Source organism: Fundulus heteroclitus, chromosome 5 (assembly GCF_011125445.2).
Source record: "Fundulus heteroclitus isolate FHET01 chromosome 5, MU-UCD_Fhet_4.1, whole genome shotgun sequence".
Lineage (NCBI taxonomy): Eukaryota > Metazoa > Chordata > Actinopteri > Cyprinodontiformes > Fundulidae > Fundulus > Fundulus heteroclitus.
The window spans coordinates 40761992-40787132 of record NC_046365.1 but is presented as its reverse complement, the minus strand read 5'-3'; the positions used below and the strand labels follow the sequence as shown (position 1 = coordinate 40787132).

Below are 25141 nucleotides of genomic sequence, written 5' to 3'. Positions count from 1 at the left end.
GTTTCAAGAAAGAATGAATAGAACATGATTTAACTCCCTTCCCTTTAAGTCCCTGATGACGTCCAGCTGGTCTCCTGCAGCTGCACAGCATCATTGATCCATTTTAATGCTCGCAGGAAAAACGAGTTAACTGAAAGCGAATTACCAGTCACATCCCATGAGCAGTCATGTGTGGGTGATCTGGTTAGAAGTTAGGATTCATACAGAATAACTACCATTTTCTTTTTACAAACTGAACTCCATCTCTCATGGTATCCAGGAAGCGTCTTGTTGTTGGAGTACAGCCTTTACAGCTCTGTGATGACTCTGTAACACATCCTCACATCCCCCATGTCCACTTAACCCTTACAGAGCTGGATTCTCCCTGAACATGTCACCAGTTACAGTACAACACAAATAAGATAACATTTCCTGAAGCTATTAAGCATTGCTGTGTGACATTTACACAACACACACATCTGAGAAAAGGTAAATACTAAAGAAGTTAATAAATCGTAAATCAACACATAAGATAAATAAAAAAAACTACAAATAGTGTATTATTTTATATGCAAGAATGTCTTGAATTTCAATTTTAAGGATAAAATATTCCACTGGGATAAATATCAGTCACAGATCAGCCTGAACTAATAAATAAGGCCAGAAAATAAATGTTTTTGGTTCCTTCCTTTGGTTCCTTCAGGCATGGTAAACAGTAAAATTATATTTAGGTTGGACTCAGTCCAGTTCAGTTTACTTTTTCCCTGGACTTCCTTATAGAAAACCTCCTCGGTTCTCCTGGACCTTGGCCAATCAGTGAACATCAGTCTGTTCGCATCACATTCCAGCCCTACTCCGCTCTGATTGGTCCTAATCCTGAGCAGGACCCAAAAAAAAAAAAAAAACCCGCTAGGAAAACATACTGTAACTGAAATGCTCGTAAAGTGGGTGGAGCCAAGTAAAGCCGGGCCAAATATCAGCGATGTAAAAGGGGCTGTACAGGCTTTAGTTTTCAGTAGGTTCTGGGAATAATTGGATTAAATTAAATATAGCCCAAGTTTTCACAGAAACTTTAAACCAGTTGTCTAAATAAAGCCATAATGCTGAATAATTTTTAGACAAAGAACCAATGGCTAAACTAGCAAATAATAAGCAGATCAAGTCACATCTGGATATAATCTGTAACAATTTGAAAAAGACAAGGTAATTAACCGTTCATCTTATTACAGATTATGTCCAGGAGAAGACATTCCATGTTTACACGGACTTCCCAAAATCCACAGGGAAGGAAAACCACTCAGACCCATAGTGAGCAGCAATAATTCGGTGAGTTACAACATTGATAAACATCTCTCCAGTATCTTAGCACCTCTGGTGGGAAACACAACACACTGAGAACTCCACAGATTTTGCAAACAAAGTCAAACATCTAAAGATGGCGCCAGGAGAAACTTTTGTATCTTTTGATGTCACGTCACTTTTCACTTGTTATACCCACATCAGAGGCGGTAGAAACAGTCAACAAGATGATAACCTGAACAACAGGACTAATTTCACTCCGGAGCAGATCTGGACCCTACTGGACATTCATCTTTCTACAACCTACTTAGAGTTCAATGATCACCTTTACAGGCAGAAGCATGGTTATGCTGTGGCATCTCCAGTGTCACAGATTGTGGCCAACCTTTACATGGAAGAAATGGAATAGAGATCCTAGGACTATTTCAGAGGAACACCACCAGGCCACTGGCTCAGATATGCGGACAACACTTGGGTCAAAATCCAGGAACAAGAAGCAGAAACTTCCACCAGACACATCAACTCAGTGGGCAACATCCGGTTTACCAGAGAGGACGCCAACGACAACAAGATTCCCTTTCTGGACTGCTTGGTGATCATGGAGAGCGATGGAAGCCTCAACATTGACGTCTACAGGAAACCTCCTCACACACACCAATATCTTATTTTTGATTCTCACCTTCCGCTGGAACACAAACTTTCTGTCATCAGAACTTTACATCATCGAGCTGAACATGTCCCCAGTAGGACAGGAGGGAAGAACAAGAAACAGAAACACGTCAAAGATGCTCTCTAAACCTGTAGATACCCTAACTGGGTTTTTTTTCAAATCAGCAAGGAAATCCAAAAGCCACCGCAGAACAGAACGTAGAGAAGAACAACGAAAAGAAACAATGTCATCCCAGATGTTGCTGGAGTCCCTGAAAAACTCTAAACATAAGATCCCAGAACATTTCAAAACGACCAGGACCCTCAGACAGAGGCTGGTCCATCCTAAGGGCAAAACCCCCAAAGCCTAAGGAGGATAAAAGACACTCTTTGAGGACCAGAATGTTCACATTTGGGACAGAGAATACAGTGGTTTGAGAGAGGGGTGAAGGAAGCCATTTACGTAAAGTGAGAAAAAACTACTTTAAGCACAGGAGGAGGACTTAGGTTTCAACTTTCATACAATTCAAACATAAAACACAGCGATAGGTTTGATTAGTGCAAAATTTCCCCCCAGTTCTCACCTCCATACATGTGACCACAACATTCCTCCTGTGAGCCAGGCTAACGAGGAGCCTAAGAGGAACATCTTCACCTTTGACTCCCATTCCAAAAAAATGTTGTTTACAGTTCTCATCAATTGTAAAATCATTAGGTACTTGATTAAAAGCAGGATCTCTAAAAACAGACACCTATATGGATATCATAAAAATGACAACAATTAAAGAAGATAAAGAGTTTGTTGGAGAGGTCCAGGTCAGTTTGTCCATTCAAGGCCATAAGACACTTTTTGGTCTGCATCCCTATCAGGTGTTCAGCTCCTTCCCATGCAGGACTAGAGCTGCCTGTTCACAGTAGGACTTTAAAAGCACGCTATGCTAGTTTGATTTGGTGATTATTTGTTAATTGCTTGGTAAGTTCCCCTTTTGTTCCATCTTCCCCTGACTGAAGCAAGGGTTTATCTGAATTAGAAAATATCTCTAACTGGTTTAGTAATTTAAGGTTTCGTGTTCGAATAAAGAGTGATGGATTTTTGTTGGAATAATTTCTTCCCAAAACGAGATATAAGCCGACACCGTTTCTGCCAGATCATCTACATCCACAGAGGTGTTCCTCAAAACAATCCAATAGGTGCAGGAAAAGCTGTCTTTTAGACCCCAAATGGACTCCCCTGACCACGTAGGAACCAATGTTTGCTCTCACTTCGTTCTCTTCAGCACTGGCTTATAAGTAGGAACAAGATAAACAGCAGTGCGGACCCAGAGGAGCTCTGCAGAGGGCTTTGCATGCCCCCTTAACTGTTCTAAAACACAGATCCAAACACTTGGTAGTGGCAGGGTTTGGGAAGGCATGCAGAGAAACAGGCACAGCAGACCATCTTGTGATAAATCTGAGTGAGAGCAGAGGGAAAGGCTTGAAACTAGTTACTTCTGCATGTGTGGGAGGATGGAAGTCCTAAAGGGAGAACATGGCAGTGTGTCTGAATCTGATGGCTGTGGGCTGTAAGAGACTCCGGGGGACTAACATGCGAGCAAACAGCCGGAGGGCGCCGGGATGTTTGGAAAAACCTGGATACAGACGCATGCATCCCCTACCGGAGCCATTTTTTTTTAAAATGGCTCTTTCACAGAACTACTGCCTGTTCCTGGTTGGCTTTGTGACACATCACAGAACACGAGGGCAGCGATTTTATACGCCACGCAGGTCACATTCTAGATTAATGGGCTCCAGAACCTTCCCCAAGCTGCCAGGTTTCTGCATCCTTGTTATAACTTCGACCGTTAGGTAGTGCAGACGATACGAGGCAAGCTAAGATGACGTGTCCCGCCGCTTCCTACACGCCTAGCAGAAAGAAACGTTGAACAAGAGGAAAGTGCAAACTGAGACTGAGCAGCTAAATCAGCATTTTCACCTGTGTACTCCTGCAGGAACTGAAATCAAACTTGATTCCACTTCACTCCCCCCCCCCCCCCCCCCCCCCCCCCCCCCACACACACACACAGGAACCTTAAATTGGATCAAGGTCGACCCATTGTTTAAAAAAGACTCTTTCCTGTCGGCGACGACAGATTCCTGGCAAGACGAGGCTGAGCTCAGAGCGGCCTGGAATTGAAAATGGTGAGAACAGGTGGGACGACGGTGAGGATCGGGTAACGCAGCCTGGAGCTGCTCGCCACACGCGCTCTTACTACTTTCATGTGTTAACGCGACAAACACAACTGCAGGTCCAGATGGCCGCGTCCGTACTGCTGAGGCCGAACCAAAAGAAACCAAATTCATAATAAAAACGTCTATGCCAGAGCATCGCTCCACTCCTCAGACTTCACTGTCTCCTTGGTAACCAGCACAGGGAGATGGTGAAGAAGAGTTGTGAAGAGACGTGATTGGATGGAGCTTCGCCGCTCTGGACCAACAGTGGAAATGTTGGCTGTCAGGTAAAAAAAAGAAAAAAAGAATAGGAGGGTTTTTTCTTTTCTCTCCTGTCAGAGTGAGCCCAGGTTACAATGACGTAATGTTTACTCCACCGTCCGATTTACACAGGAGCTTCTCTGCAAAGCTCCGACCAATCAGCGCCGCAGGTTTTAGTTTCACAGGAACGCTTCTCTCTGCAGTTAAAATAAGCAGCTTTATATGTTAAAAAATAACTAAAGTCAACAATTAAAAGCACCAGTTTTTAATTTAATGTGGCCCTGCAATTAACCCCGCACATAATTAAACATTTGTTTCTTCCAAACAAAATTGCTTACAGCAACAAATTAATTACGTTTCTTGTAATGGAAATCTCAGAATCTGTTCGAGACGTTGCATCAAAGCTGCAACATGTTTTCCGTGCATTAAATGCTAAACGGAAAACATGCAGATGCACGGTGAGAGGCAGGGACAGTCAATGCAACGCTTTATAAAGCTGATGCAACAATTTCAGAAAAATGTCACCATTTGATTTCTGTCTGCAGTAAAACCTTGAAATAAAGATGGAGGAACAAACAGAAACAGCCTTTCCACTGTGCATATTTTACTACAGACTCACAAGACCGAACTTAATGTCTGACCACACTGATGAGCCTAAACGCCACAGGAAATGTATCTGCACAGGTCTAAATGTACAGCGTAGGTGAAGGGTTGTTTAACCAACACAACGCAGCATATCTGATCATCCGCTGCTTAATAAACGCAGAGAAGGTGAAACAGTCGCAGTAACCTCTCCATGCAATTGTAAGGAATGCAGGTATAAACAGATGAAAGGCAAACAGCGATAACATTACATTTATTTTTTAAACATAATTTAGCTAAAGCTAATGCGCTAAAACTACTGTAAATTATCCCAGTATTTACAAAGTGACCAACATGAAATACAGAGAAAATCAGCCAATGCTCAACCTCCATTAAAACTGCATTCAGGTGAACATTCAAAATCAGTCTCCAGGACAAGTACTGCAGCCCTAAAACCAATTATTATTTAATATCAAAAAAACATGTATTGTTGTTACCAAAATGTAAACTAGGGTGTTACAATTGAAAGTATTTGCTATCTGTAATGGTTTAAGATGTGGGAAACCTGTGAGCAGTCAGTATCTTACCTGCAGTATATCTACCACTCAGAGTGATCGATTTAAAGCGTCAGTGAGACCTTTTCATGAATAAGTCAAGCTAACCACTACATTAGCTTTAATGTAAGATAAATATCTGACTGCTGCTGCTGTTTTCAGGCCTTCTGTCTTCTGTAACCCCAGTCGGTTGAGGCAGATGACCGTTCATACTGAGCCTGGTTCTGGTTCTGCTGGAGGTTTTTCCTTCCCGCTAATGGGTGGTTTTTCTTTCCACTGTCGCTTCATGCATGCTCAGTTTGAGGGATTGCTGCAAAGCCATCAACAATGCAGACGACTCTCCCTGTAGCTCTACACTTCTCCAGGAGTTAATGCTGCTTGGAGAGACTTTGATGCAGTCCCTTATATAGGAAATTTTTGACCAATCTGTATAATATGATTGATTTGACTTTGTAAAGTTCCTCGAGATGACATGTTTCATGAATTGGCGCTATATAAATAAAATTGAATTGAATTGAATTGAAATTCTGCAGTTCACAAACTCACAGAAATATGAGATACCGTGTCCAAACCCTGTGTTAGCTTTAGTGTAGTAAAAATAAAGTACATGTAGAGGTCATGAGATTAAACAAACAGCTTACCCTTTTAGGTTGTTTTGAGTTTACCTTAGACTGGCCCGTTTCAGCATTTTGTAATTTAATTTGAACTTAACATTCTTGAAGCTATTAGCCCTTTTCTTTGTTGTATTAATTGGGTTAAAATGATTATGTTTTGGATTTGTGAAATCATTCTTTATCTAATAAATCATCTTACATTCCACCTATTTTCTCTGGACACATTTTTATGTTACTGCTCCTGAACCCTAGACCTTGGGGGCGTCACAGCATTCAACGTAACACAGAAACCATCTGATTTTAGGGACGAAGGCGCTTCTAAAATGCTGTCGGCCGTTCTGCAAATTCGTCTCACTTGCACTTCCTCGCTGTGAACAGTAATGGTGCGCTGTAATAACGCCCCCTAGGGGTTGGGAGGTATATTGATATTGAAAGCCAGAATGTAGGACTATTAAATCGTTTTTAAAAACATCGATATTAATCTTTGTATCGATTTTTATGCACAGCCCTACTACACACTGCGTATTGGTCCAGAGCTCTTTTATATCCTATGTAAACCAGGAAAGGCGGTTTGATCTCAGCTGACAGAAGGTCCAGCCTTGCGCATCCGTCCAGTCAGAATGGATTGATTTGGTGACCTGTACCAGAGAGGGATGGCATTCTAATAGTGTCCAGATTTATCGGAACTGTTTTCCAGAAACAACACAGAAAGTTGAAAAGCACAGGTGAAACAACCGCAGACTTTTGGAGCCCTACTAAACATAAAGCAAGATAATATATGTTAATTTTTAATAACTCAGAACCGAAATTATTCCAAATGATCTGCAGAGATCATTACAGTTTAGTCACAGCAACCTGAAACAAGAGCATTCAGGAGAACAACAAGTTCATATCACGCTCCTGTGCTATGAATAGCACGTCTATAAAAGGAGCTGTGAGAGTCGCTGGGGATTCCACGGTGGTCTGTTTATCAGGACTGATAAGTCACTTCCTGTTGTGGGTCATGTGACTGTAAAGTTTACAGCGGGGCTTTCATTGGAAATGAACACAAACGCGCTGAACTGCAGCTCTGGAAGAACTCATGACCGGCAAGGCCAGGCCAGCATGTGATTTTCTCACCATTGCTGTGTTCTGAGTGGCGAGAAACAGACCTAACAAGCTGCTTCTGGCTCTACTCGGGGCGTAACGCCATAAAATCACTCCGTCAAACATGTAGCCGATGAAGAAAATCTGGCTTCTGTTCATGATGAAATCTGGTCGTATCCTTTCAGTTTGAATCCCAGATCCTTCACATTGGTTCCAAGATAGAGGATAAAACAGAGCAAATGAGCTTTTATTGTCCTAAATGGAGAATTTGAGGGAATTCTGAACATGCATCAGCACCTGGCAGTGTTTAGCCTCTGCAAGACAGATGTGTGAAGATAGCTCTGAGCGTGGAGGGGAAGTGTTCCTTTCCATCCAAAGTCATCCACAGTTGATGCATCTAAATATAAAATTGGCACCCTGGCACCAGATCTGCACGGATCGGTGCCCAGGGATGGCACGTTATTTCAGGAAGGAACATGATATCCTGATATCCTGCATTCTTTCCTGCAGCTGAAACAGGAGTCGGGACCGCACTGGATTGTGGAGCGCTTGAGAATCGGAGAGTTCAGTTTCTGAATATGTCAACGCTGTGTGGTGCTGCGCTGCGGATTGTGAGTCACGGCGCCCTGGTTTTCAGTATGACAACAGGTGCAGGGGCTGGGGGACTCCTGGCTGTCTGCAGTTGCTCTTTTGTCGCCCTGCAGCGTCCATGACGGTTGTGTGCTCAGAGCAAGGTTCTCTCTTTTCACTTCGACGTCTAACTTTGAAATCTCCCGCTTTTTCTGAGAAAATAACGATTATTTGTTTTTGTTTCTTAAAGGTGCAATACCAGAAATATATGCTTTTAGGGCCGTCGTCTGAAGAAAAAGGAACCAGAAAGCATCATCACTGGCATGGGGATCATTCATATTTTCACCTTTAATCACTGAGTTTGAACCTTCCTTTGTTTGCAGACATTGAATGTTATTATTATTTCTCTAAACAACAAAGGGTAAAAATTATACATACAGGCTTAAAGCTATAGTTAGTAATCATGTTCCATCTCTAACACTTTTTGTTATACTGGTTAAAACTATCCTTCCATCCAGAAAGTAGTTAATACATTATGTATTCAGAAAGAGAGGATAAATAAAATCAACCTCTGTGGGAGCTGCAGGCCTGTAAAAACTAACCAATCACTGTTCTTTGCACCGAATGGCAGAGATTGGTCAGAGTTTTGTTCCTGCTCTCACCCCCCTCTGTCCCTCCAGTTCCTGGGGAATGTATTATCTACTGGTTATTCCACATGTCAATCATTCTGACGCGCTCACGTAACATCAGTGTGTGTATTTGTTCTTTCATAGTTTCCATTTGCTGGCTGGATATGCGCACTTTTAGTGTTTATATATCCGGTTAGCGATTAGCTTAGCGGTTAGCTTCGGTGTTAGCTTCGGTCCAACTCGCTTTAAGACGGAGTTGCTTTTACACTCCACAGCGGCAGAGCAGTTTCTCCAAATGATGTCACAAAAACCATCAAACCAACAACAATAATCATTTTTAAATTCAATGCAAGACCATCGTTTAACCCTAGGGGGCGCCACACTGACGGTTTTAGCACAAAAGCAGGATTTAAACAAATATGCAGTAAATTGTCAAAATAATGACCAGGATATGTATGCAGCACTATTAAAAAAATATTTAAACAGTTTATCAGCAAAAAAAAAGCTGATTTGGGGGTGAGCTACCTTTTAAGGTCAGATCAGACAAAAATTGTTGTTTGGTCTTGATGACCAAACTATGCCTGGAGTTGTCAATATAAGGTTTTCTAATTTTAGCGTCAAGTATGGTGATGGTAGCATGGAGTTCACAAGTGTTAGACACAATCATTGACCCTCCGTAGGCCACATAAAGTGGTTCAGACAAGGTAAGGCTTCACCAACACAAATACATTAGAGAAAATGCAGCATTTCCTTTTAGAGAACCGCCATTTGCTGTTTTTCATGCAGAAATTGTATTTTAATTCTTATTCTAGTGAATTAAGCAATGAGATTTGTTGCCCAATCATCATTATTCACGCAGCTTTGATTTAGGTCCAGCGTTTAACCTCCTTCCTTCCAGAGAGAGCGAGCGAGACGATAAATGTTCCTCCGACATTTTCAAACACTTTTCCACTCTAGCAGCTTGGCAGAAATCTGACAGGGCGAACCAGCGATGCTTTCGGCTTCCAGAGCAGCAAACCTCGATCAGAAAAAAAAAAAAGGAACAGTGTTGGCTTAGCCTCACACTGCTTTCATTTAGTTGAGAAAGTAGGCCAGCCAACTAGCAGTTAGAGCGCAATTAAAGGCAGAGAGAACAGGCTCTGATCTGCGCCGAGGCCCGGCAGAAACAGCCGAGGCGAACATACTTAAAGCAAAAGGCGTTTGGAGTTTCACATTATTCTTTATTTCTCTTTCACGGTAAAATATCAACGTTAACCACAAGCAAGCAGGAAGAAGTAAAAATAAACATGGACAGAGAGTTTGAAACTGGAACTAAAATGGGCCTTTCTGGTCACGGTGAGTTACTAAGCAGTGAGGGAACCGGGGCGAGCCTCTTCATCGCTGACTCCATCGTTTGCTGTGTTGTCAGCTAACAGCTTCCTGTCACACTTCCAGAGACCTCTGATGTGCAGTGGCTGTCGGGAGCATCGCTGAACGTCAGTCACCGTTGTCTGCTTATGAGTCCTGCGTGGTCGACGCTGTCAGGACCCGCCAACTGGTGATGACTCTCTAACAATATGTTAAAGAGTTTTTATGCAACGGTTAAATTGTAAATACACACAATAATGAGCATCAGGTCTTGAGAGAATAAATCCCTAACAAGGGTCCAACAGTATGTAGAACAACCTTCAGCAGCAACATCTCTCAGCGGTCAATTCCTGTCTGTCTTTTTTAGCCTCTCACATCTTTGTGGGGGAATTTTCTGAACTTCTTTCCAACATTCCTGCAGATCAACGAGGTTTACGAAGTTCTGTTGCTACACGACTCTTTAAAGGTCCGACCACACAGTTTCAGTCAGGTTGAGCTATTGCTGTACTGGATGAGCAATACTTACTATTTATGTTCCTTCGAACAGAGCAGCTAAAGTCTGTGCCAAAGAGCTTGATTTTGGTCTCAGGTAAAGGTTCTTGTTCGTGGCCCAGTTTGGGCCAAGCTTCAGCCGTCGTCAACATATCCAGAGGAGTTCAGGGTCAACTCAGCGACTCGTTGGTGGCAAACTGGCAGCCAGTAGGCTTGACTGGTGGTAAGAGGTGCTGGTGCTGCTTTCTCCAAACACGGTGCTGAGCATTAGGACCAAACATGTCTCCTTTCCAAAGGACATCGTTCCAGAGGTGTTGGGGTTCCTTCAGGTGTTTTTTTTTTTAAGTTGCGCTAGCTGCCATATTCATTTTAGTGAGAAGAGTTGTTTTGTTTTTACTTCAAGCCTTCCAAATAAGCCATATTTGTTCAGTCTTGTTCTAATAGTTCTGTTAGGAACCAAAATATTTTACATGCTAACCGAACCCTATTGAGTCTAAGGTGGAGACAATCGCTTCGTTCACACTGAACGTGATTCCAGCAAAGTTTTCTCCTGAAGTCACATGACTCTTCACACACATTTACGGCCTCGCTTGCTTCACCACATCATCAGATAGGAGGAGTTTCTATCCACCTGTCTCTTCAACTCAACAGAGCACATGAGATTTGAACCAACCGAGTCACGGTGTTGGAAACCTGAACAACGCCACCATCCCTGCGGATCCACCAGATCCTCCAGAGATTCTCCTAGTTCGGAGAGTCCAGGAGCTACGGCTGGATCACGGTCACTTCCCGCAGTGCTTCCTTCTGCCCAAAATCCAAAACTTTTATCCCATTTTGGGGATGGATTACCCGTACGACAGAGGTAGGACGAGGAGGCGCATCTGGAGCTCAGACAGGAGTAGCAGGAGATCAGAGCAAGGAGCCGGCAGAGGCGGCGTCTGGCCTGCTCCTTCACCGTATGTCACAGCCATATCCAGCCTCTGATTGGTTGACGCAATGCAAATTAACAGAAAAGTTCAGATTTTTGAACTCCGGCGAAAGTCATCGCAGGCTCTGCTTCGCTCTAGCTCAGCGTGGATCGCATCGCGGGCCTTTTCCATAAAACTAATATGTGAATCATCCACTCAGGTCGCCTCATTTGTGTTTGCCGTGAATGCACCATAAGAGGTTTTTGTTGGGGGGTTTATGAGCAGAAAAGGAGGAAGAAAAGATTCCTAAAGAACACGTCTCTCTGTGGACACAGTTCCCTTAAAACGTAGCCTGGGCGGGCCCCAGGTTGTTTGTCTATTAGCCATTACTGATGGTATTCTGACTTGGCATTGTGTTAAAAGACGCTTGTGTTAAACAGATTAAACTCCTGCTTTTACACAGGTCGTCACATCTGAAGACGATCAGCTCGTCAGTAAAGCTGGACTCACTGCTACCTTCCCTGCTGGTTCCTATGGAGGCAGCGACGACAGACTGGGACTGTTTGGAAAGGCTGGTTTTTCCGTTTAATTATCACCGTAGTGCGACTGACGGTTTAAATCTGAATGGTTTACAGCCTCCAAAGCTCCTCCTGCGTTTGTAGCACAAAACTGTGATGGAGAGGTCCCAGGGGGTTAAACTGCATCAACGGATACTAAAAAGGTAGACTGAATAAACTGCAGAAGTGCATCGCACACCCACGCCTGCATCAGATTAGCAACCCAATAAAAAGAGAGCATGCAGAATAGAAACCTGGAAGAGAAGAAGTGAATTCCCTTGGTCGGTTTGGATTAGCTGGGAAAAGACCAGGGGTGGGGTTGGGGGTGGGGGAGGCTAGTGATGAAGCTGGTGGAGGGTTTCTGAAGAGAGACGGAGACAGATGGAGGTGAGAGGATAGATATGCAAGCCGACCGGGGGGAAGAGGCGGAGTGAGAAACTGTAAGATACTGATGTGCTGCAGAGAATGCAGGAAGACAAAGAGAGCGAAGACGGATGGAGACAGCAGGACAGGAGGAGATATGTACCCCAGCTTCATCCATCTTTTATCTCTGACCGGCTCTATGTCAGCCTCTAACCCACCGGCTGGCATTTAGGGCTCTGAGCGCGTTCTGTCCGGCCTGATGTTTGCTCAATCGTTGTTTATTAACCTGCTGGGTGCGAGGCGAGGCGAGGCACCAGGACCCCGGCTGGCCTGAAACTGCCCGTGTCACCAACACTGCAGACGAGCAGAGGCCGCGCACAATCCCAGGTCTGGATTCTGCTTCATCAGCAACAAAACATGGAAAAAAAGAAGTTGTTTTTTTCAGTGGTTGACGAGAGAGCTCTGAAAATACACCGATTCTGACAGGCAGAACAATAAACACGAGGATTTAGTCTGGATTAACTCACATACTTTTGAGATTTGCATGAAGTTTTGCTTGTTTATGACCTAATACTGTATGTTTTAGGATGCAAAAACAAGCTTAGAGCGGCAATTAAACATCTTGAGAAGAGCTATAATTGTTTGGGGAGAATCGTTAGCTGTGCTCAGCATTTTTTTTCCCATGAACTTTATGTTTAATTAATGTTGACATCATCACTGCCTAGACAAACCTTGCATTGCGTTATTATTGGAGATTTTGTTAAACCCAGGCGCAGAGTTTAAATACCCAGAGGGGTGTAGTTAGACCCTGAAATGAATGGTTGCCTCAGTTTTTATCAATGTTGCCCTGCAGAAATAATATGTGACATGTTCTCTCTTTGCATGCAAGAATTCTCCCCGGGTACTCCAGCATGTTAAGCTAACTGGTTGTTTAAATTAAATTAGTATGCGAGCATTGATTTATAAGAAAGCCAATCAGAGACTTTTCCTGATCAGGAAGCTTAGAGGTTTTGGAGTGAACTCACAGATTAGGGTGATGGAAAGGAGGCCTTTCAACCCCAAAGACCTGGAGCTCATCACCAAAGATAAATCACCAAAACATGACCGGAAATTTTCAAAAACACAGATAAAGATTCTTTGTATATTGTTGAGAAAGGTATAAATTGTTTGAGATGCTATTTTATAATAACATTTAAATAACCTTCCTCCTTTTACGTGGTTGTATTACGTTTGATATCCTGGCAGAAACAAAGTTCTTGGTTGAACAAAAATAATTCTGAATCTAAATCTGCTGGGGGTATGAATACTTTTAGGTTTAACTATATATATATTTTATACACTGTACATATTTAATAAAAAAATCAAGAACTAATTAAAATAGAAGCACTACAGATAGGTGCTAAATATAAGTTGTATCACAAAGCTGCTGAAAAACTCTGAACAATAAAACCCAACATAATATTTGTGAAAGAAAATCTTAAAACACAACTAAAAAAATACATTTAAATGAAAAAAAAAAACACCGAAAAATATATAACAAAGGTCAGGGAAGTTTTTGACAAAAACCTGGCGCCAGACATTTATTTATATTTTTATGTTCTTACTGCTGTTATAACTTTTGGGTTAACATCTTTGTCTTTAGGCCAAGTTACGCTATGCAAAAGCAACAGCGCCTCCCCAACGTAACACCAGAGTAAAGTAACACGGTGGTCGTAGAATACGGTATACCTTCCCATTTCAGTGTCCATTTAACATGAAATAGTCCCATCATAAAATCTAATAAAGCTTTATGCATGTAGAAATCAAGCAAAGCACTTTGGGAGTAAGACAATTATTAATGCTGCGCTGCCAGGCAGGACACTCACAAAAATAAATTATACGGTGATCACAGAATATGGTGTAACACCGACATCTCTTCTTGTTATTATTAGAAAGCTGCTGAGCAACGGGAGCTGACAGTATTAAAATCACATCATAGCAAGAAGTAAGGTAAGAACAAAGCAGCACAGCTATTAATGGTCTTTTACGCTAGCTGCTACTACCGTGTATGGATGTGTAGTGAGAGCCAGGAGAGTGACGTAACAGACGGATAAAACGCAACATGACCGTTCAGACAGCGGACGCTTTGAAAAAAATCAGATATGTATCCAAATTAGTGCCGCATATTGGTCACATTTCCCTGCAGTGTGAGCGTAACCAATGAGATTTAGAGACCTTCACTTATTTAGTGTTGTTTGTTGTTAGAGTCCAGCGCTGTAACTTGTGATCATTTCTCTGCCGTGTTAGAATAAATGGTTGAGCTAAAGTCTGAAGTTGAATCATCCTGAGAGGGTGTTTATAGTGGTAAGCTGCTTGAAGAAGTTAAAAGGACCGGGGGAGCGACCATGTTTGAGTGTTAATGGGTGTAAACACATGAAGATACTTACAAACACCAGCGCTGTTGTTCATTGTTTGGATCGGTCAAGCAGGATATTGTCTAATTCCAGAAAATCCACAAAACAGCAAAGCTTGTAGTTTTGCTACTATTCTGTTTGGCACATCTCCTACATGCTTCTCTGGTTTGAAGAGGGACACGTGAACATCAGCACAAACTAAATGAGAAATTGGATTCTTTGATATTTTTACGCATCTTGTTTCCCAAATTCCCAAATCGAACCCTGAACGGCGTTAAAAGCCTGGTTGGTCCCAAAATGCATGGGTGAATTTTAGGTAACTAAAGCTGTAGAGAACATTTTGGTTGTATGGAGACAGATTTGTACAAATTGTTCCCTGCAGACATGTTAAGCACCAATAAAATGATATATTTTAATTGCATTGATTAACTAGAGAGGGAGTTTTGATGCATTTACTGACAACAGCCAAATAACTGGAACTTTTAACACCAGTCAGTATAACAATGGGCTAAATCCAGTTCCTCCGTGCATCATCAAAAAAAGGTTGACTGTTTTAAATAAAGATATTAATATGTAGTGAAAACTGCTATAAAAATGTACTGTGTCGAGTTATACCACTTAAATGGTACCAGTAGCTGGATGTGCTGCACTGCATACGCTTTCATCTGTCTTTTCATCACAGGCTGTTGATAACATCTGTCCTTCAGTCATTCGAAGCAGCGAGGAGAAAACAGAATCTGTCCTTTCAGCAGATAAAATGGGAAAAAAATATCCTGAATAGGGAAGAAAAACCTTGAGAAGCTTCTCCCTTCAGGGCTCAGAGCGAGCTGCAGAACTTCAGAGCTTTTCACCAAACAATCCATCTGAGTCCGGTGGAGAAGACCTTGAGCTGGACAGAAACGACGGCTGATTGGCAGAGCAGAGAGGAATAATGAAAGGGAGGAGGAGAGCTACAGAGGAAGTCTGTCAGCTGCCGTGTGCAGCTGCAGATAACAGGCAGCCGAGCAAACCGAGGTAGGAAAGCCGTGGGACGGTGGACAGTTTTTAGAAACTTTATCCGTTCAGTAAATTCAATAATCACCACAGAGGAAGCACCGGGAATCAGGATGAGGCGGATTTTAGGAGTCGTTGGTCCAAATGCTTCCAGGTTCATAAACTCTGGACTTTCCCCCATTCCTCCTGGCCTTCATAGTTCCTGTGCCGCCATTTAGCCAACTAGGTGAGATGTTTAGGATTGTCCGTTTAGAAGACACACTTCCTGGCTCAATATTTGCACATAATTTAATATCCTCATAAAATCATTTATTTTGTAATGTGCAGCAGTCCCTCCACAGCATGATGCTGCCACCACCGTGCTTCACAGGGCTGCAAACAACACCTTTTTCCTCCAAACATAAGAATGATCAGTAAAGCCATCAGACCGTGATGTGGTTCTGGTCCCTTGGTGGATTTACAAACTGTTCTCTGGATTTTTCTGCATCTTCAGAGTGATGTAATCGTCCTCTCAGAGGGGCTAATCAGCAGCCCGTGCAGGATAGGACTCGTTTCACTGGATAATGACTCTTACCAGCTTCGGCCAGCGTCGTCACATTGCACACTAAAACCCGTCTTCCCTCCTGAACGTTGTGACGGCTGCTTGTCCAGGGCTCGTTATGCCTGTGCATGACTTTTCAAACGTGGCACCTTGTGGCCTCTGGAGACAATCCTCTTCCTGATATCTTGGCATTTTCCTTCGGATGTGTCCACGATGACAAGGAAGCAGTGTGTTTGAGGTGTTGCCTTAAGATACAGCCACATGTGTGCCTCCATTTAACTTAAATGTTGCAAATAAACCCGTCAGAATATTAAAAAAACACATCATCGTCATCATCATCATCATCTTCAGCGCCGGCTGTGAGAATCGCTGGGACAGGTTGTCTACGCTCTGTTTTTCTACCTCTTCCCTTACCGACACACACAAATAATTCAAAGAAACTTTATTCTCCACATGAAACAACAGGCTTGCTCTTCCCCTCCATAAACGGCTCATCCACAGAACAGCTCAAGGACGAAGAGGCTGAGGCGCTGGATGGGATATTTAGAGTCTGTCCTGAGGACGGCGTGAGGACATCGCTCGTGGCCTGACGCACGTTTCTCTCAAACAACGAGAATTAACGACTCGGTGACCTTTCTCTAAAGCGACCACGGCTTTGGTGTAACTTTGTTTCTCTTTGCAGCCACCAGGCTGCCTCTAACCTTGGAGTTCATTTCAAAAGGCAGGGAGGTCATCTGCAAATCTGCTCAGAAACGATTGATCGGGTCCTTGAGGAATGTTGCGTTAAGAGAACTGAATATTCATGGAGGTTTGTACAGCGGGAGCTTGTGTGTGTGTGAGGAGAGAAGCGAACCGAAGCGTTTCTTTCTAAAAGCGTGAGCCGCAGCGTTGTCTCCCAGATAAACCCAACGCTCCCGGTTTCCTGTGAACGCCGGCAGCGCCCAGCCCTGCAGAGACACATCATCATCCGTGTCATCATGTCCTCCTCCGGCTGACCTGAGTCACTCCCAGACCTGGACTCCTCCCTTCAGACCGGTAACTCACCCCACGCCCAGTTTCCCTTAATGACCAAGTCCAGGAAAGGGCAGTTTTCCCTTTCCTGGACGGGAGGATGACGTTGTCTGACTGGGAAACAGGGGGAGAGATAAAATTGGTCTCAGTCTGGCCGATATTTCTCTCAGCCATAGATCCATGTGATCATATTTTACATATTTCCCTTTATAGTCCCACGGAGGGGAACTTTGTCTCTGTGTTTAACCCATGCCACAGGGAGCAGTGGACGCTGAGAGGCAATCTAAGGGAATGGGAATGATTCCCTCCAGCTTGGACCCGTCTCCTTATTTTAGTTTTCAGATCTGGACTAGTTCATTTTAAAGATGAGGACAGAAAACGTTCTTTTAAGTCTTCAAAAGTAGAATAACAGTAATTTTAGACCGCTTTAAAGAATCTCTGTTTGGCATAAAATAAGCCAATCCCGGTTTGATCTGACAAAATGGTTTAGATTTAAAACGTACGTGAGATTCAACATGAATAATTATTATTTGATTGCAAAAAAGTCAGAAGCCAGTGTCAGTATCATCAGCCCACTCCGATGTGCGTTTTTTATTTTTATTTAGTTGCTTATACATTATTTTGGTCTGCCACCATTCTTTCTTTCCACCTAAATGCTGCCATGCATCGACTTAGAAGTATCGGACGCTTCTTAAACGTTATTTTAATCAGGAAATATACCTTCACAAACCCATACCTCCATTTTATACACCTAGACTCATCTCTTCTTTTAAACTCATAAAATATGATTGTGTACCCATGAACCTAAACCATTGTATACCAGTTTATTTCTAATGGTAGTTTAGTATTTTAATGAATTATAAGTATTTAAAAAAGCTCAAATCTCCAGTATAATCTAATTTAATTGGACGTTATCTCCGTTATGCACCATTTATATTGGTTCTGAACCCAGTTAGGGTTTGGGTTTATACTTAGTTCACCAGATTAAGTCATGCTGGTAGACACTAGAGGTCACTTTGCGAGGCAGACTTCCCTTTCACCAGAACTATCACATCATTTTAAAAGCCAAAGCCTCCTCACATCCTTACTGCTAAGACGTCTCTAAACACCGTCCCAAGTTAAAGTCCGACCTCCTAATGCAGACAGGACCCGGTCAGGGCGGCTCCTGTTCACCCATCAGGGTTCAGGTGTTTCAGATGCTCCTCAGGGTGTGAGCGTAGACGTTGGGTTTCTCACATCTTTGCTTTTTGGAGACGACAATGTTCCGTTCTTCTGTTCCAGTCTTGATTTTCCAGAACTCAATGAGTCTAACAGACCAGGGTTCTCTACCATGAAAAAGTGGAATATTCCCTCCAGATCTGCTCCAAGTGGAGGAGCTCAAATATCCTGGTTGACGAGAGAAGCCCAGAATGGAGCGGAAGATGGTTGGATTGATCGATGCTTGGTCTGCAGTTTCCTCTGGTCTGCCATGGCCAATAAGCAGCTGAGCCAAAACATGAACCCTTGACTTACTGGTTAATCTGCTTACCAGACCTCACCTGTGGCTCAAGAACCAGAAGCTGGATACAAGAGGCTTAATCTACTTCCTCTGTAGGATGGCCGGGCTTTGCCCCAGCCAGGAGGAGTGGTGGATCCGAGTAGTCACTGCTTCTCCGGGTAACAGGGAGGTGGTTCAGACACCTGACTGGGATTCCTCCAGGACGCCTTCCTGTTTCTTTGAGCCCAGAGTGTCTCTAAAGAAATGCAGAGGGAGTTTACTGCCTCTGCATTTCAGTCTGAGTCTTTCAGGCTCAGACTGAACACGGTGCAGATACGGTGCAGATACGGTTCCGGCGCAGCAAGGAATTAAAAATCTGTCTCATTAAAAATCCACGTGTCCACTCACACCAGACACGTGCAGTTTGGGGTCCGGTCACCGAGGCCGTGGAAAAAAATTCTGCAAGAAGGAAGTTTGACCAGACGCCGCAGTGGTCCCAGGATCAAACTCCTGAATTTTATGAGCGTTGGGCGCTAGAGAGGATAAAGTTCCAGTGAATTTCAGAACAAAATCACAGCAGTTTTACCCTAAAAAATTATTTTTAATCGTTTATGAGGAATAGCAATAGAAAGGACCACTTCTGTTCCTGCGAGTGCCCTTACCGCCGCCGGAGTTACAGCTGGCCTCTGTTTCCCTGGGAGCAGTGGGAGAGGGAGTTTGGCGGCAAACCCGGACTGAATCAGACCGTAACCTGCACCGTGGTCAGTATGAGCACGGTGCAGGTTATGAATCCCTTCTGGCTTGGGACGCCTTTAGATCACCCAGAAGCAGCCAGAGCAGACGCCTCTAACACTAGTTCTGTCTTGCAAATTTTAGATGCATCTCTGATCTGACTCACCTGAAACAAAAGAATCTACTACCTCCTGGGCATTGATCAAGGTCTTTATGGGCCTGGTAATTAGTTTTATTCAGGTGTGTTGGAAAAGGGAGGCGCCTAAGACCTGCAGGACAGCGGCTCTTAGGGTCAGGAGCTGGAGGCCCCTGAACTACAGAGAAATTCTGGGGCTTTTTGGCTTTTTCCTGGTAGATCTTTTTAACTCTGAGATCCATTCTAGGATAGTTGGAAGAAAATGCACGAATAGACAAAAAGTTAAAGTCTTCAACGGTTGCAGGAACAGACCATAAAATGCACTAAAACAGATTTTTTTTATTTAGGACTTCCGCTCCCCAAATGACCATAATTTAAAAACTATTAGCAGAAGGAAAAGTATTTCAGTCTCAGAAAACGTGGCCCAAGGCAGTTCCTCCCCGACATCAGTAAACGAACTCCTTGGTGTGTGGTTCAAGCAACATTTGGTATTAATATATCGCCTCTATAGACTCTAAATTACTCTTGACACGAAGAGCTGCTAAGCAGCCATAATGCAGCTTCTATTTTCCTCGGTCAGAGGAAGACTGGAGCATTTTGCGTTTCTTCTGATCCGGCCATGTTCAGCATCGCTGGCACAGAGAAGGAATGCCGGCCTGGATCCAGGACCCGTGTGTCTCCAGGAAGACAGAAAACGAGAATCCCCCGCAGGAAACGCCGGGTAAACCCGCACCGCTGGCGTCCTTTTCCAGGTCGGCGGGTTTCTGCACCAAATAAATGCTCAGACAGGAGAGGCTGCAGGTGGCTCCTGAAACAATGGGGCCAAACAGGACTGTTCATGGTTTTAAGAGGGGGGGGGGGGGGGGCTGTCAGTGCAGTTAGAAGGCCTGGAAAATTACATAACTGCTATTTTTGGATCATGCTATTACAGCCAGTTTTAATGGCAATAATTAAAGCTTCATTTTTATTTTTCTAGAATATACAGCACTCCTAACCAACCCTTAACAAAAACTAGTCTTGTAGAGAAATCTTAAACTACACAAAATCCACCCTTTAATTCGAGAACAATTTTTTGAGAGGAACAATCCTACTTTAAGACACAATAGTTTTTAACAAAATCACTAACTGGCTCCCCTGCAACCTTTGACGTTAGGACAAACCTTAAAAACATTTCACAATGTTGGAACTGGGGCTGGACGATATAGACAAAACAAAGTATATCGATAAAATAGAAATCATATTGATCAATATCGATAATTATCAACAAATTCAAAACATATATTTTAAGTGCAGCCCTGACTATTTTATGCGTTTTCTTAAGGACCTATTTTTAGACACAAAACACTGAATTCAGACTTAAACCAACTTTTTTACCCTGTGGACTCTAAACTCTTGGAAGGGGACAACAGTTAGCTAAACAAGTCAAAAGCTGCGGTTTTAGACAAAATGACATCTGGCTATTTGTGATTTTATTTGATTCAACCTTCTGACTGCATCATTTGACTGAACTGACTGTAAAGTTCCTTGAGATTAAATCGAAAACTGAAGGCATTTTGTTTTTACTTTCTTCGCTCGTGTTGACGTGAATGAAAAAGTCGATAAAGTTCTGAGGCCGCCGTCAGACGACAGCTGCTACACTGCAAAAACGGAGCTAAAAATAAGTTAAATGTTCTTAAAATTAGCGTATTTGTCCTTGATTTGAGCAGGTAAATAAGATGATTTGCCAATGGAATAAGATTTTTGCGCTTAAAATAGGAACAATTCATCTCTATCATCTTATTTCAAGTGCAGGATGTCTAATTATCTTATTTTAGGGGGTCAAAATACTTATTCCATTGGCAGATAATCTTATTTACCTGCTCAAATCAAGGATAAATACGCTAATTCTAAGGACATTTTACTTATTTTTAGATCTGTTTTTGCAGTGTATATTTGCCGACTCGGTAAATCCCAAACAGAGCCGGGTGAACTCTGCCCTGCTCCGTCTGAGAAACCAGACCAGATGAATCCTTCTGCGGCCGGCTGAGGGCCATCTTCTACGTAAACCATCAGGCTTCTCCTTGTTTGTTATTCCATCTCCGTCTTTTACTCCACAGTGGGAATAATCAGCTGCAGGGGGGGGGGGGACTCCGCTTCGTCAAAGAGAGCTTTCAGAGAGGACTTTCTCTCTCGCTGACTGAAACATCCTTTCCTGCAGAAGCAGCACACTGCTGCTATTCAGGCGCGCCCCCTGCAACTTTTTCACTACAACCTTTTTATATTTACTCATGACCCGTGGACCTCAGGAGCAAAATGCACACGGTATCAGCTTGCAGCGAGCCGAGGGTCCCTGCGGTCACTGGGAGCGACACAGCGGACGCTTTCACTGCCTCCTTCCAACACAAACAGTCCCGCCGCTTTAAAACGACTTACACAAGCCGAGAAAGACTCTAAATAAAGACTCCGCCGATCAGCAGCCCGAGCTGCAGGATTTAACAGCAGCCCAGCCATAAAACACGCCACATTAAACCCACTTTTTCTTTGCTCGTGCTGTAAGAAAAGGCCTGACGGCTCGCTGACGTTTTGAGGCCAAGCCAGGGATGAGATGAGGAGGGAAGAGGAGCAAAGAGAGAAGAGGAGCAAAGAGAGAAGAGTTCTCTGCATCTGAACGAGGCAGAGAAGATAAAAAAAAAAACAACAACACAACATCCTGACCAGATGCAAGATTCAGCGAGGCGACGAGGCAGCCATGAGCACGAAGCCGGGATCCAAACAAAACAGAGACACCAAACCCGGAGGCAGAGAACCGCGGGGTCCGAGTTCTAAGATCAGCAAACAGGAGCGAGAGACGGAGGCGTACCTGCAGGTCGAAGAACTTGCTGTATCTCCGGTAGATGATGTGGGACGTGTTGTCAGAGTAGGTGACATTGATGACATACACCTGCCGAAAGAGGAAAGTAACGGCAGCAAGTTAGCAATTCAGAGGTTCTTCATCATCATCATGTCAGCGTAACATTTTGTTTGTGTTTCTTTCTCCTGACATTCCCAGCCTCCAATGCAGAACTCCCAAGCTCTGAGTCAGATCTGGTAACAGTAAAGGTACATTTCACTCCTCCTGTTTCATAAAAATAAACCTTTTTCTGTCTGTTCATCACAAAAACTAAGCTTTCTGAACCAAGCGCTTCTAAAAACTGCTTCGTGCATCCTTGTGTCCTTGACAAAAAAAGAAATTAATTCCAGAATAATGTAGTTAAAGCAAATTAAGGGAACAAAGTTCCAGTTTCCTCGCAACCATTTTGTCACAAATGCTCCACATAAATGCTGCAAAAAGGAAACATAGAAGTTTCCTAAATGAAAAGACTGTGGAAACGTTCTTTAATCTACCAATAAATGATGGATTCAAACCAAGGCTGGGATTAGCAGATGCAGAATCAAACTGGACCAAACTGCAGTTAATGTGCGGCGATAATGAGTCCTATGGACGAATGCACAGCCTGTTCTCACAGAAAACCACCCACTCCTTCCTCTGATTTATTTGGTGTTTATTATAAAGTCAGAAATGCTGATATGTGATGTATTTCAGAATACAGTCACCAAATATCAATTTACTACTGACAAGTCGACGTTTATGCTTTAAAATAACAGGATGTTGCAACAAATACAACAGAAAACGCATCTACGCCAATACTTTCTCTTTTCAGAGCAACAGACACACGCTCATAGCTAAGGGCAGCTTAGAGAGATAATTTAACCTAACAGTCATGTTTTTGCACTGTGGGAGGAAGCTGGAGTACCCAGAGAGAACCCGTGCATGCACAGGGAGAACATGCAACCTCCAAACAGAAAGACCCCAGGGCGGGATTGGAACCAGGGACCGTCTTGCTGCAAGGCAACAGTGCTAGCTATGCAACTAATAAAACATGCTAACAGGCTCTTAGGATGTTTAACTTCAGATACACACTTTTTATAATCATCTAGAAAGCTCCTGGTAGTATTTTCAAATTTTTTATGTGATTCTCACATAATAACACCGTCCGTCCGTCCGACCTCATCTATGGTCACGAGCTTTGGGTCGTGACCGAAAGAACGAGATCCCGGATACAAGCGGCTGAAATGAGTTTTCTCCGTAGTGTGTCTGGGCTCTCCCTTAGAGATAGGGTGAGGAGCTCAGTCATCCGGGGAGGACTCAGAGTAGAGCCGCTGCTCCTCCACGTCCAGAGGAGCCAGTTGAGGTGGCTCGGGCATCTGGTCAGGATGCCTCCTGGACTCCTCCCTGGTGAGGTGTTCCGGGCACGTCCCACCGGGAGGAGGCCCAGGGGAAGACCCAGGACACGCTGGAGGGACTATGTCTCTCTGCTGGGAACGCCTTGGGATTCCTCCTGAGGAGCTGGCCCAAGTGGCTGGGGAGAGGGACGTCTGTAGCCTCGTGAGACCATCCTGATCTCGCGAGGTTTCAAGGTTTCACTCGCAGATCAGTCTGGATACTCTCCGTAAAGAAAATTTGGAGCCGTTCACCAAACGAACGTCCAATCAGCGTTGGCTTTGAGGCGGGTTGAGGTGTGACGCAACGAGAAGCGCGACAGTTCAGTCTAAAGAACATGGCGGCTTCAGCCGATGAAACTAGCGTTAGCGTGGCTATCGAGCAAGTTTTATCGGAATTACAGAGTATTTCTCTGCTGAGCTAACGAGCCTTTACTTGCAGCAGCAAGAGTAGCTTGGCTTGTGGTTGTGTTTTCGTCGTCGCTCTGTTACGAGCAACAACGAATCTGATTGGTTTATTTGGCCCGTCTATCACCAACATAGGCCAATCAGCTAACCAGTATTTTCGCCCCTTCCCAAAATTACTTCAACGGAAGGTTTCCAGATGGATATGCGGAGCAAATCTATCTGGTGGAGTCAGGTAAGGACGTCTGGGCCTCCCTACTGAAGCTGCTGCCCCCGCGACCCGACCCCGGATAAGCGGAAGAAGACGGACGGACGGACGGATTCTCACATAATAACACAAAACACTTAATGTTCAAATAGTTGAACAACACTTCCTGAGAACTCTCGTGCAAATAGTCCTCAGCAGCTGATAAGATTTAAGTGTAAAAGAGACAGATAGCGGTCACTTTACTGCACAATGTAAATGACAAAACACTCCTTGAGAGGTAAAAATATGTTAACTTGAAATGTTCAAGTTAATTAATGCTCAAATCAAAAAGACGAGCAGAAGTCCGTTTCCAGGATGACGTAAAAACTACTTAATGAATGTATCAGACACACATTCCCAGAGAAGTTAAAGTGTGCAAATAAATAGTCATTAACAAACTTTTGAAGCTTCAAGTTGAAGAACATGAATGTCGCACAAAGACAGAGGAACACCTCCAAATTCTCCTACTTCCCCTCAAGTCAACAGCCGGACGGTTAAAACTTGAACATGGCTCAACATCTAGTCTGTCTTTGAAATTGATAAAGAAGGAAAAGATTCAGCTTTTGTAACTACCTTTGTTAATTCTACTGAAAATTAGTGAAATATCGTTAACAGCCAGGTAAGTGTTGGGAAACCAACACATTCTACCAGAAAAAGCTCAAATGCCCGGTCAGAATTACACCAGGAGCAAGTTGTCGATCTGGAGCATACTAAGGTTTTGTCCACAGTAAATTCAAATTTCTGGAGACAATAAAAAGTTCTTTGTAGGACCAGAGGTTGAACGTTCAGAGACACGTCTGAGCCTAAACTAGGCCAGTGTTGTCCTAAGTACTCTTCATCTTTCAATTTGCACTTTAGTAAGAGTAGAAA

At 43.5% G+C, this 25141-nt stretch overlaps 1 protein-coding gene across 7 annotated transcripts in view; it reads right to left on the bottom strand.

Annotated features, from left to right (window-relative positions):
* The window catches only part of sh3pxd2aa (SH3 and PX domains 2Aa), a 121275-nt gene that overhangs the window by 78406 nt on the left and 17728 nt on the right, over positions 1 to 25141 (bottom strand). For all 7 annotated transcript variants that reach the window (XM_036137604.1, XM_036137606.1, XM_036137607.1 and 4 more), the window contains one exon: positions 22220 to 22300. In XM_036137604.1, coding sequence (XP_035993497.1) covers positions 22220 to 22300 — 81 coding nt within the window. The remainder of the gene's footprint in view (positions 1 to 22219; positions 22301 to 25141) is intronic.